General features: G+C 37.5%; 1 protein-coding gene across 1 annotated transcript in view; it reads right to left on the minus strand.

Moving 5' to 3' along the window:
• Positions 1 to 1,980: 1,980 nt before the first annotated feature.
• LOC140150562 (neuronal acetylcholine receptor subunit alpha-10-like) overlaps positions 1,981 to 14,049 on the minus strand; it is a 29,432-nt gene continuing 17,363 nt past the window's right edge. The window contains exons 6-7 of the mRNA XM_072172596.1: positions 6,529 to 6,839; positions 1,981 to 4,562 (exon numbers count right to left, since the gene is read on the minus strand). Of these exons, the coding sequence (XP_072028697.1) occupies positions 4,027 to 4,562; positions 6,529 to 6,839 (847 nt within the window). The 3' untranslated portion in view covers positions 1,981 to 4,026. The remainder of the gene's footprint in view (positions 4,563 to 6,528; positions 6,840 to 14,049) is intronic.

The raw sequence follows: 14,049 nt of genomic DNA on the forward strand, positions 1-14,049 counted from the left end.
GGTGGATGAAGGATGACCCTGTTGTCCACTCTACTGGCTCTCTACAGACTCTTAGATTAATTTGGGATTTAAACTTTAATTAAGAATTAAATTTATTATAATTATTGTGACTTCTCTGTGACTTGCAATATTCAGTGACTTGTACTTTTTTATTTAGTTTACGACACTGCAGTACAATCGCTCATTAAGTTTATTTTATTTAATCGGTTTACTTTTAATTAATTCAAGAAGTGGCTCAAGGTTGTATTTAAAAAATCAATTCCTCAGATGCATAAACTGTAAAACTCTGCAATCACCAATTATCAAGTTTATGCAATGAATCTAAAAAATAGATTTAAAATGAATTAATTCTCACAAACAATCAAAAACATAAACAAATATAAAAATAAATCCCGGACGAGCCCCCATTTTGTAACCCAGGTTCATGTGTCAAGTGTAAACAATGACGTTACACTAATGACAGAACAAAATTTATAATCACACTAAACAACGATGAGCCTTATCTTGATTTCTAAGTAAAAAAACATTTATTAAGAATAAAAAAGGAAATAAAAATAAAATAAACCTTAATACATTTTACTAGTAATATTACGCAAGCGCGCTGCTTCGCGGGGATCCCATAATAATATAGTTAAAATTTCAAAGTCAACAGTTCATCCAGTGTTGTAGTAAAGTCACAATCGGTGTAAATCACTCCCTCGGTGACCATCATCACAAATCACAAATCAGTCTCTGTAAAGATCATCTCTGTAAAGAGCCAGCAGAGTAGTCTCCTATCTCACATAATTCCATGTCATATATAAAATCCAACAGCTATATAATAAATCCAATGAAGCTGGTTCACTCAAAGTATCTTGTATTTCACAAGAACAGAATATTGATGATTATAATTATGAAGATATACAATGTATGATAAAATTAGTATTTAATATCAGCATGATCAGAGGAATCAGACATCCATGCTGGCAGCACACGTAGTCTCTCCATATGTGGGCAAGGGTCAGCAGAGGCCAGAGGTCAGCAGAGGGGATTAAGTGGGATGAAGTTTTAGAGGTTGGAGGACCACTGGAATCTAACTTTTAGGGGTGTTACATTTGATATCAGAAGGACATTCTTCGTATTCAGAATGCAATTCGATAAGTCTGATGTGCTCTAATGTCCCACAATAAATACTGTCCAAACGTTCATACCCCATCCCTTAAAGACATAATATTTTTTGCTCCCAATACTCTTGAATGTTTGTTTTTTTATTGACACCCCAACAAAATATCAAAAAAGGAGAAACAAAAATAGAGGGGAAATGTTAATTTTGTATAAAACAAAAATGGACGGGTAGGCTGAGTTCAAATTTCAAAATTGGTCGATTCTAGGTACAACCCATACCAATGTATTACTCTCATTATTAGGATTCAATAAGGTATAGTTTGACCCGTACAATTCTTGAGTTACAGGCATGAAGGTCAAATGTCAAATTTTGGTCTCCACCATTGACCACAGGGGTTAAAAATAAAAACTGCTCCGATTTCGATCAAAGTTGTCTGAAATTGTTCGCTTGGAAAAACATATTAAACAAAGAATAGTTTGACATATCTCATGTGTTTTGTCACCTGGGTAACATCACAAATTGTTATAACAATTTCAATTAGGAATAGTTTCCAATACATGAGATGCTTTGTTTTCTAGGTAATAGTGTGGACCGGGCCAATACCCATGGTCCAGTCAGTCCTATTGGTTGTGACCTATTTTGCTGTGTTTACTGGACAACCAAATGTATTTCTATGTTAGAATATTATGAATACGATTAATAGTTCTGAAGCTATTATAGGCGTATTTATAACGGCTATACGTTACTTTTTGTGAAGACTTTACATGAATACTTATCTTATGATACTTATTGAACCTTCAATTTTTTTCACATTAGCTCCGTCATTCTCATTAGCCTGATTAGCCAGAATACGAGACACAATCTATTTAATGGGATGTCAATAACTGAAATACTCAGCAAATTGTGATGCATTTTACTCTGTTTCTATTTTGAGCCTGATGTAAATACGTGCGCCTCCGTTTAAGAGCAGGGGCAATTACATTTTAATTCAATCAAACTCTACAGGGTGCGTCAAATGGTTGGAAGCGATCAGTTTCCAGTAATTTATAAACAAAAAGGGTAAAACGAGTTTGTAGATATTGTGATATTATAAAAAAGGTCATACAGTTGTAAGTACTGGTAATTTTGTTTCAAGAGGATCCATGGTTGCATCAGGAAAAGACATGCTTTTTAATATACATCAAAACGGATGAGTACCAATCATTTTGATTCCGCTCTTTATTAAAGTATTGGTCATTTCGGAAGGATCAAATGTTACATTTGGAAACAAACAGGCGTTTTAATAAACATCAACGGATGGATTCCAATCACTTTAATTCCGCCTGTATTAACGTTGAATAAGGGCAGCTTTAAATGTAAGTAGTGTATATGAAGTAGTACGTTATTAATAGATATATAAAAAGCTGAATGGTATTGCCTGTTTTATTAAATGGTTATTATGTCAGCTATACAGTTTACCAGTTGCTATTAGTCCCGACTATAAATTGAAAGGCAGGACCATTTGGAATAAGCCGGTAGCACTATATAAAAAACCGAGTAAATTAATTTAGTTTTTATTTGAATTGATAAAGTGGTAAATGACAAAATAATTTATTCAAAATTGCAGGATGGTATCGTTTTATGCTTCAATATTATTATATCAAGTCTGGTTTCCGTTAATTGAAGAATTAAAGTGAATAAACATGGCAGAAACATGACTTTTTCAAACCTTTCAGGTTATACGATGTATTGTTGGTCAAGCAGCAAAAAATGTAGTTCACAGCATCTTGCGAATAGTAGTGAGCTTTAGCAAAAATTGCATTGCTCAATTCATAGCGAGCGTGTCGAAGAATTCAAAATTTTGTAAAACGTACATAACTCATTAACAACAATAAATTAAGCAAGTTTTCAAAGTGTATGATTTGTAGAATGAACTTTTGCAAAACACCAAAGTGTTATTTTTCAATAATATATTGATTCAGATAATGAAAATCGATTTGTTTTTTGGCTGCTTCGACCAACAATAATACCTCGTATACCCTTAACAATAGCGTTTGCTGTGAGCCCTAGGCTTCATATTTCAGTTTTTGTGGCCTTAGTGAGGCGGATGTATATATAACACAGATCAAATGAGATGCTACTTGCACAACAATTTGTACATACACCAGGCACAAAAAGAAACTCGTCAGTTATATTCATCCTTGCTGTTCAATAATTCTTGCTGTTCAATTTTGGATTATTCTGAAATAAACATTTTGTTAATTGGACTTTTCTTTCTCATTTGACACCCTGTTCGTGAACATTGAGCAAGAATTGACCAAGATATGCGCCTCCAAACTCTCAAACCCCAAAATGAAAAGTTGCAATTTCAACGATTCAATTGTGCCTGTTACACCGTGTGCTTTATTGATTGGCCCGTGGTGTTTGTGTGCAATACAACGATGCGTTCCCATTGAAAATCGTTGAAAAGGCAACTTTTGAGTTTGGGGTTTGAGGCTTTGGAGGCGCATATCTTGGTCAATTCTTGTTCGTTTTTCACGAACAGGGTGTCAAATGAGAAAGCAAAGTCCAATTAACAAAATTTATATTTCAGAATAATCCAAAATTATCAAGTTATTGAACAGCAAGGATGAATATAACTGACGAGTTTCTTTTTGTGCCTGGTGCATAGCTTTGAAGGTATGCCGATTATAAGAACCCACAGAAACAAACCATCTGAAATATTGATCCGAAAATAATGGTCGCAAATTGTTTCTCTTTACATAATAAACGTGATTAACTCGATAGCGTGAGGTGCAGAGGTAGTTCTGTAAGATATTGATAACTTGTAAGTCAACGGTATTGCGTTTGGCTTTACGTAATGCAATTGTACGCTTTGCCTTTTCTCTCTTCTCCCTGCAAACACACGTCATTATAATCAATTTTTCAACTACAAAATTTCTCTAATCAGACGTTATTAATTCTATAGCATCCTTATCTGCAGTGCCTTCCATACACTCCTTGGTTTCTGCGTATAATTGAATGGCGAATGTAAGGGTTGTAATCAGAGCAAATATCAAAAATGTTACGAGTAAGACTCTATCTAAAACAAGTGCAAGTCTTTTCCATTCAGCTAAAAAGTCTCCAGAACTTGAATTGACTTGTAGTACATTGTCATGATTGTTAACAATCTTTTCAATATTGTTTATAGCATTCGTTTGTTTGCTTTGGTACTGTTGCAACTGGTCCGAGTATTTCCGTGAGTGACCCGAAATAGATGTTTCATCTTCTGGCATGTCATATGTTGGACAGGAACTAAAACCGTTGAAATCTTTTTCCTGTTGACGTGTAGAATTGACCCAAAGTGCGCGTTCAAGATATTCTACTAGTTTGAGCGTAAATGGAGATACTGGATGGGTCTTGCCTGCCATGTGAATAACAAGAACTGTGCAACCTACAGACATACACACCATGATGATCATGACTAAAAAGTAGGTCTCTGGAAGAAGAAAAAGAAACAGGTCATTGGAAATACACCTAACAAAGGGTCATGTTATAATAAAGGGTCATTCTAAACTGGCCTCAAAAAGAAACTTATAATTGTTCACAAGGTGATATCTTAAAATCCTGTCCATAAAAATGAACAAATATTACACACATGATTACTTCAATACTCTACTCTAAACACATGTCAGTAACCAAGCAGTTGTCCAACTGACACAACAGTAAAATGCACTGACACGAAACAGCTTCTGGGACCACATTCACTGGCGAATAATTGGAACCCAGCAAAAGAAATATGTGAGAATGCGTACAAGTTCCTTACACAGGTGATTATTTCAAAAGAGTAAGTGGAATAGTGTGGAACGGGACTACTTCTGCTTTTCACACACTTTCTTTAAGAAACAGGTCTTGTTCCACACTATTCCATTTACTCACAGATTTCTTGTGTTGGGTGTCAATTATTGGGATGTGTATGTGGTCCGGGAAGCTGTTCCATGTCAGTGCATTTTGCTGTTGTGTCAGTTTAACAACTGTTTGTTTACCGACCAGTGTTTAGAGTAGAGTATTGAAGTAATCTTTTGTGCAATTTTTGTTCATTTTTATGGACAGCATTTTAAGATATGACCTTGTGAAAAATTATAAGTTTCTTTTTGAGGCCAGTTTATATCTAAGGGTTTTAAAAATATGTGATTATCACAACATCGACATCAACAGCATTAGCAATAACAACAACGAAAACTCTAATGGTGTATTGATCATTATTTTCATTAAAATCAACAATAGGGTAAATGTATGTTTTCAATATATGCAATATCTTTATAGTCTAAGGGATGAAATCAAAAGTCGAAAAGCGGTTGACGACCGAATCTGCCCGGTTCCGTCCTGTTTCCATTGTTTAGAACAATAGAAACCGGACGGAACGGGCGGTCAACAGCCGGCCGTGTTTTTATTTCATCCCTAATAATTGTGACACCTTTTGTGTCTACAAAGCATTTGAAAAGGCTTAGGTCGAATTTTAAAAATTATAAACTGGTCTATTCTGTCGGTCGAACATCCGGGCTATCTCTAGTCTCGGGCCCAAACTGCATGTGGTGCACGGTTTGTTGTGAACAACAGAAACCGGCTGTGAAGGAGGCTACATAGCGATGTTGCTGGAGTGGCATTCAATTTCGGAAAAAAACGACACTCGACAATGGAATTTAATTTTAAGTTTGTCAGTATATAAACGGTAAATCAAGTAAGTTTCTTTCACTCTTAAGACTTAGAAATGGTTGTTTGATTCCACTGACTATTTGCGATCGAAATTTACATAACACCAATGACAGAAATCATCAACAAAAATCGAATCAGGGACTTGTTTTCACTCGAACATCATCAACCGGAAGTGACGTGACACGGACCGACAGAATACAAAGCGAAATGATTCCAACAAGCAGAAACATAAATAACACATTAAAATCTTGATTCAAGCAGTGTGTTTTGTTTGCTTGTTACTCAACTTTCAACAACTTTTGTTTTATGCTTCAGTATTATTATATGTGATTCGTGCTTGATAATTATTTTTCTAACATATTATAAGACATAATGTTGTGATTGCCGGACACTTCCTTTAATTTGAAGAAGCATACAAACTATATGACTCGTTTCAATGCTTCATACTGTAGCGTAACTAGGGTTGGTAGCGCCCGGGGCAAGAAACAAAATTGGCGCCCCTATCCCCCCCCCCCCGAGAATATCTTACACGCGGGGGTTTATTTTAATAATAAGACATTATGAAATTACAATCAAGCTCATGCATGCCAAATGTAAGTTTTTTTAAGTGAGGCCGATTTGGCGCCCCCCCCCGCCTAGTGGTAGCGCCCGGGACACGTTTCCCCACCTAGTTATGCCACTGGCTTCATGATATTGGTTTATATTCGGACAATTCATGGCGAGTTATTTTCTCATTCACATCTACTTACCAATGATTGGCGCATCACCACTGGGAGGTAGATGTTCCGCTATTACTTGTTGAAATACAACCAAGGCAAGTAAATTGGTTATAGCCAGCGTCAGTTTCTCACCGCAATCGGGTGGTAAATAAAATACAAGCAATGCGAGAACTGATAAGAATACACAAGGCAAAACTAAGTGAATAACGTAGAATTCTGGATGTCTCCGAAATGTTAATGTGTAGACGACTTCAGAAAAGTTATTGGGACAGCATGAATACCAAAAACTTCTGTCTTTCACTGTGACTGATCGTAAATCCCACACTCCATTCTCCACGTATCTGAATCAAAATTCAAGTAAGGGTAGACAAATAATAATTATTATAATCAATATAATCAATATCAAGTTTGGAAGAATTTGTATTAATCTTCAACACTGCTTAAATTTGATCGCTTATCAGAAGCGCTTTCACAGTACCAACTGCGTCCTCAGCCGGATGCTATGGCTCTGATGATTTGATATGATTTGACAACCTTGGATGACGCCACACTTGTAGATGACGTCATAGGTGTTTTACTCGTCCACCTGGTGGTCTTGGGTATGAAAAGATTGTCCCAAACTAGATCTATGTCCAGTCCAGTGTCTCTGTTCAATTTCGGTCCCTTTTTCCTTTTTCTTTGGGTTCCTTTTCCAGCATCTTTACGTTTTCCCTGATAACCCAGCAAACACAAAAATGTTTTTAAAACGTTTTAAATAAGTTATATTTTGGGTTTTGGTTTAGGTAAAAACGTTTTAATAACATTAAAATGTCGGGTTATATAAAGGTCATGAAATCGTTTTAAAACGTTTTGTATGAAAACACATTACAGCAATGTGTTTAAAATGTTTTCGAAATATCATTGTAAACTATTTTTGCAAAAAAAATTTTTTACAAAACGTTTTAATAACATTTAAATGTCGGGTTATATAAAGGTGGTGAAAACATTTTAAAAACGTTTTTGTAAATATTTTGGGCAAACATTTTTTGCAAAATATTTTTTCAACCCCAAATAACATTCTGTTTAGAATGATTTGTACCAAGTTTTCAAAAATGTTTTTGGAATGTTATTATAATGTTTTTATACCCTTTATATAACCCGACATTTAAATGTTTTCTGTAAAACATTTGTGTTTTGCTGTGTAGTAAATTACCAACAAATGTTATTTAATGTTATGAAAACGTTTTATACTCTTAATATACTCTTTATATAACCCGACATTTAAACGTTTTCTGACAACCTTTTATAACCTTTTGCGAATGATGTCGAAAACGTTTTGTTTTCCCTGATAAGCTAATAAGGGAAAACCAACTGTTGTGATAGACAATTCAGTGTACGAATAGAAAGCTTTAGCTCTACTGCAAGATGAAAGTAAGCGTCTATGACATTTTGAAAAAGACCCCATTCAGAAATTTCAAAACAAAAGTTGCTGAAATAACTCAAAGAAGCGGGTGCGATAACTAGCAAGACATATGGGAACTTATATCCTATCGTAGCTGATGTTCCCAGATTTATATGGTTCTAAAGATGGTTTTCAAGCATCGGTGCTGTGACTTATAATCTTTGTTGCGGATATTATATCACCTTTGATAGGAAAAACTGAATATCACATCACTACACTCTAATAACGGCCTATTCATTTTTTTGAATAGAAAGTCTATTCATTTTTTTTAAATAGAAACTCGTCAATTTGAATAGATCCCTTATCATTTTTAAATCGAATCATACCGTTTGATGCGATTTAGTATCAACATCGCAGAAAACTTTGAATCGACACACTCATCAAAATGACGTCAACAATAATGAGGGATTTCATTGGTCAAAAGTACGCACGCTGCTGTATCCGGGGTCTTTCGCTTCTTAGTCGGCCGCCATTACACATTTGTACAGTACGGTGGGGACATAGGCACTGGTAAGAAAGTGTTTGGAGGATCTTCTCTAAATCCTAAATATTATACTCAGTTGAAATAATAGGAAACAAAACCACGGATGAAGAAAACAGGGCATGTCGCTATTTAACACCATAGATTTTATATTTTCAAGCAAATACCTTTTCTGCTATCCCCTTTCAAAACAGTAATTTTATGTTATCAAACACACTTGATGGCTATTCAACACCACGGTGATGAGTCGTAGTGTTCTTCTCTTAGCGCGAAGCGGACAAGAGATGATGCATCTCCAGGCATATTTCCCCAAATTCGTTCCCTTTTGACTAGAGTCAAATAGATTCAAATAAATTGAATAGATTCTAATCAACAGTAACTAGTAAACTATTCATTTTCTGACAAGTGACCTCTTCATTTTTGAATAGAATTTGGGATCATTTATTTGAATAGAATTTTCTATTCATTTTGAATAGATTCTCTTAAGTGCCCGGCGTACATGTTTACCTATTCAAATTTGAATAGATTCTATTCATTTTTGAATAGGTATTTTTAGAGTGTAATACTCAAGCGTTTGTTAACAAGATCAAAGACTTTAAAGTAGAACCTGATGAGTCCATAGTGTCCTTTGACGTGTCGGCATTATGCACTTCTATCCAGGTGGAAGAACCCCTTGTCGTTGTTCGCAGTTTATTGGAAAGTAACGAAACCTGGAAATCAGGGACAGCAGCAGATCTTGAAGTGGATGACGTCATTAACCTGATGAATTTTTGTTTGAGCACCACATATTTTGTGTTTAGAGAGAAATACTACCAACAGAGGGATGGATGCGCAATGGGCAGCCCTTAATTGTAATCCCCTGGTGGCTAACGCGTGTATGGAGTATTTTGAAAAGCGAGCGTTGTCATCCGCTCCTCATCCAGTGCGCATGTGGGTTCGTTATGTTGATGACACATTCTGCGTCATATAAATTTCGCATGTGGATGAATTCACTGATCACATATATTCGCAAGACGACAACATTAAGTTCACCAGAGAGGAAGAGGAAGATGGGGGAACTTCCTTTCTTAGACATCTGTTCGTGCGGGCTGGTGGTGGCAGTGTGAAGGTCAAGATCTTTAGAATACCAACTCACACTCACTAGTATCTAATTTTCGCGTCACACCATCCATTAGAACACAATAAGCACAGTTAAGTGTGGTCAAGATTTTGTTATAAAGGAGTAATAGAGCTGAGGAAATCGAACACGTAAAAGGGAGCGCTCCTTGACTGTGGTTATCACGACTGGACCTTTTTCAGAGCCCAGGAAAAGCGTAAAACCAACTCCACAGGACGAATCAGATAGCAAAACTTCCAAAGGTTTCACAATAACTTTACCTTACCTGGAAGGAAGCTTCACAGAGCGTTTAGAATAGCAGGTGTTCCAACGGCTTTTAAACCCCACCGCACACTCCGCCACCGGAAGATAAAATAGACAAATGTAAACAGTCAGGGGCCGTCTATGAAATCTCCCGTTTAGTTTGTGATGCTATGTACATTGGTGAAACAGGTAGAAAGTTGGAAAAACGGCTATCTGAACATAAATCAAAGGCTGCCGGTTCCAAATCTGCTGTACATGAGCATATCTCCAGGAGTAATAATTTCCATCAAATAGACTGAGAAAACGTTAAGGTGTTGGAAAAAGAACCCAAAGAATTTTCCAGAAGAGTCCTAGAAGCCATCCACATCAGGAACAAAGGACCTAACTTGAACAGAGACGCTGGACTGGACTTAGATTCAGTAGTATTAAGTAGTGTTGAAGTTAACAAATTCTTCTAATTTAGGATATTCCACAACGTATGAATATGAAATTTAATATTAAGTTTGTTGTCGGCATTATTTGATAGAAGCAAGCAACATAGTGGAGTTTCTTTACGGACGCGGAGCTGGTACTTTTGTATTGAGATCAAGAGTTTAAAATCATTCTTTATAACATGACTTTAATATGACATAGCAATGAAGGTGTGTGACACAAACGGAGCGACCTTTTAAACAAACAAACAAACAACAAATAAATAGTCACACGAATTGAACAAGAACATTCAATACTATATTACCAATGACAGCAGTACCCCGGAGCAGTACAGTTGAAATTTATGATACATGTGCATACCTACTTCCACTACACGTTAATAATTAAGGAAATGTCTGATATTTGGAAATTTATTTGGTTGATACTGCCCTCGTTGAATTAGAATAAATTAAACTTCTTCACGATTACGTCATCGGGAATGAGATTGTGAAGGGTTGTTCCGGGGCTAGATCACTTCACGTCGGTAGCTGGAGCCTACAACACACAATTTTTATATTCCGCCGATATGTCTACCGAGGCAGCAACCAAAGAAGATTTTCAATCTATTTTAAGGTCTGTTAAGTCTTCCCAGGATGAGTTAGCGTCCAGGTTCATAGATTCATTAGAGGAAACCAAGAGACAGTTTCAAGAAGAAAACGAGAGAAACATGGAGGTGTTACAGAAGAAAGTGGGCCAAGTTTCGGCGAAGAAGGAAGTCAACTGGAAGAGGGAAGGCAACAAGAGACAGTTTGAATTCAATCAGTTAAGTGTTCATTTACTTATATAATACATGATCAATAGGGTTGTAGATTTTACTTGAGTATGAGTGAGCCGGGTTCCGTAAAATTGGGCTGTTGAGGAGTTTTTATTGTAGTTTTCGGGTTGAATTCTTTGTTTGAATTTTTGGCGCGAAATTACCCCACCCCGGTTCAATTCCATAATACATGTAATAAAGAGTTTCTGCTCGATCAATAAGTTGGGGTCTAAATAAATAAAGGTCGAATTTAATTGTGTAGATTTAATACAAAGTCTTAGTTCCGTATCGTAATGTTTTTATGCTTACAATCTGAGAGTGGGCGTGTGCGCACGGAGCAATTTTTCTCTCGAGTTCCTTTGTCAGGAAATGTGGCGCGAAATTTGATTCAACCCAGCTCAGCCTGATGTGTATTAGAGTTAATAAGCTTTGATGTTTTTGCTCATCAAAATTAGTGGGTGTCATTATATTCGTTGTGATACATTGTGATAATTTTCAGCATAGGTCGTTAGCTTCGATTGCTAGTGAAATATTTATGCCGTCTAAAATTTGCGAGTTTATCATGCATCAGTGCATCAACACATATGTGATGCCCAGGCTGGTATATGGCGCAGAGACATGGTGTAATGCCTCCAGGCAAACCGAGCCCATCACCAGATTCCACATTCGTACCCTGAAGATTCTCCAGGGCCTTCCAGACAGAACTGCCAACACTGGAGTCCTGATTCTTCTAGGAACCCTACCTGCTGAAGCAAGAATACACCAAGCCAGACTGTCTCTCCTGTGGAACGCCATCAAAGATCAGGAAAGTTACACACACCGTATCATAGAGAGGCAGTACCTGACAGACATGCCCAACTCATGGACACGGGAGACCAATATACTTCTAGCTCTTTACAGTCTTCCTCCCCTAAGTGATCTTCTCCTACAGCCGCCATCTAAGGGAAGATGGAAAGCGATGGTGAAGGAAAGTATCAACAGACACTGGACGGAGCATATAAGACAAGATGTGGAAAATTTCTCATCTCTGAAGTATATTGATCCAAAAATGTTCCAGGTGGATCAACCTCACCCAGTGTGGACGACTGCACAAGGCAATGTGAAGATCTCCAAGAGAGCAAACATCAGGGCAAAGCTGCTAGTGGGGACATACAAGCTGCAGGGTAACATCGCCAGGTTCAACCAGAATAAGGTCAACCCAACTTGCAAAGCGTGCAATGCAGCTCCGGAGAACAGGGACCATTTCCTGGCATCCTGCTCCGCTCTAAAACACGAAAGAGACACAGCCGTCAAGGAGATGCTGAATATCACCAGGGAACAGTCACACATGGGAATGTAGTGGAGGCACTCAGGTCTGAAAGAGACTGTGCAATGATGCTTCTAAATCCCCAGCACTCCAACTTCCTGGGGACAGACAGCCTGCCAATGGACAAGCTGATCACAATGGAGAGGACCGCGACAAAAGCATGCTACATGATGCACATCAAGAGGTGGAACACCTTAATGCAACAGCAGCCTACCATACGAGATGGATCGATGTAACTGCCGCCGTACTCATGTGCATCACTATTGGATGTGTGAAAACATGCACTCAAGAAGGAATTTGTGTGCAATTATTTACTGTGCACGCTGCTAGACATTCAGCACCATGAGATGTTCTGATTAACCATGCATGTTTTATGAGTTAACCCTTTGCATGCATTAACATTTGTTTTGATTTGGAGCATGCCAATTTTGTTTTAGAGATGTCAGTTGACTCTCCTTTTATTTGCATGCCAGTACATTTGCGTGTTTTTAGTGTATTTGATTTGCTTTGGATGCTAGATGCCTTTTGTGCAATTGGACTTGCACTAGCACCACCAATTCTAGATGTTTTGATTGCACTGCTTATATTACTGCACTGAGAGTGGATGGATTTGAAGTGTACACCTATTTGCATGCCTTTGATTTGCTGTGAACCCTAACTGCAATTTGGGCAATTGGACCTGAACTAGCACCACCCTAGACATTTGAGTGCACTATCTACTGTTCTTGCGAGTGGATGATTTGAGTTTGCAAGCACCCAGTAACCTGATTTATAAAGCTTCTGCTGCACCTTAACTCATATTTGATTGCTGCTGTGCTGTTGCCTCATGCTGCTTCCTGCTTTTGACATTAATATGAACAGAACAGAGATCTATGCATGATCCTTAACAAGTGCTTGTTATATTTTTGTGCTTGTTACAGATCCCGATTCACCTGAGAACCAAGAGCCGGACATCTTACTGGACATCTACTCCCTGCCCCCTGCCTGACCCTATTCCCCTCGCCGCTGCCGACAACCTTAACTTTATATATATATTAGATTTTTTGTGACTGTGATTTGTGACTAAATGTAAAGGAAGAAGGAACAATTCTTCTGTATTTGTGACTGTCAAGTGACTAGTGGATGTTTGTGAACTGAACTTACTCTTCAAAAAGGAAGAGGTGCTCCTACACAAAAGGAGGAAATTCCAATACGAAACGAAACGAAACGAAACGATGGAGGAATCGCGATTATAAAGGATCGATGTCTGTGTGATCATGATCATTATATAATAAAATTAATGAGCCTTTACCATGTTTTGGTATTTTTTTGTTCTTTACCAGATCCATTGTGGAGTTATTAGAAGAAGCTATAGAGAAACCGTTTGATGCAAACCAATCATTAAGAAAAGCCGTGGGTCTACTAAAAGATAGACAAAAGTTGATCAAATTGGCTGAACAGAGCGAACATGGTTGGACAACCGTCGCTGAATATGAGACCAATGAGCTGGCTGAAGATGAAGACGACGAGAAGAGGATCATGCGAGCAGAAGCAAGAGCAGGGAGGAAAATCAAACAGAAGCAGCAAGCGAGAAAGTCCCCAGAACGCTTCAAGACAGACATACAGTATACTACTGGTTTCAACCCTATTAGGGCTAATCCTGATACACTTTTTCTTGGCAACTCAGAGTATGGCCACGGCTTCAAGCAAGCTAGGGGAGCCTGTTTTTTCTGCGGCAAGTTCGGCCATTGGAAGGAAA

Source organism: Amphiura filiformis, chromosome 4 (genome assembly GCF_039555335.1).
Source record: "Amphiura filiformis chromosome 4, Afil_fr2py, whole genome shotgun sequence".
Lineage (NCBI taxonomy): Eukaryota > Metazoa > Echinodermata > Ophiuroidea > Amphilepidida > Amphiuridae > Amphiura > Amphiura filiformis.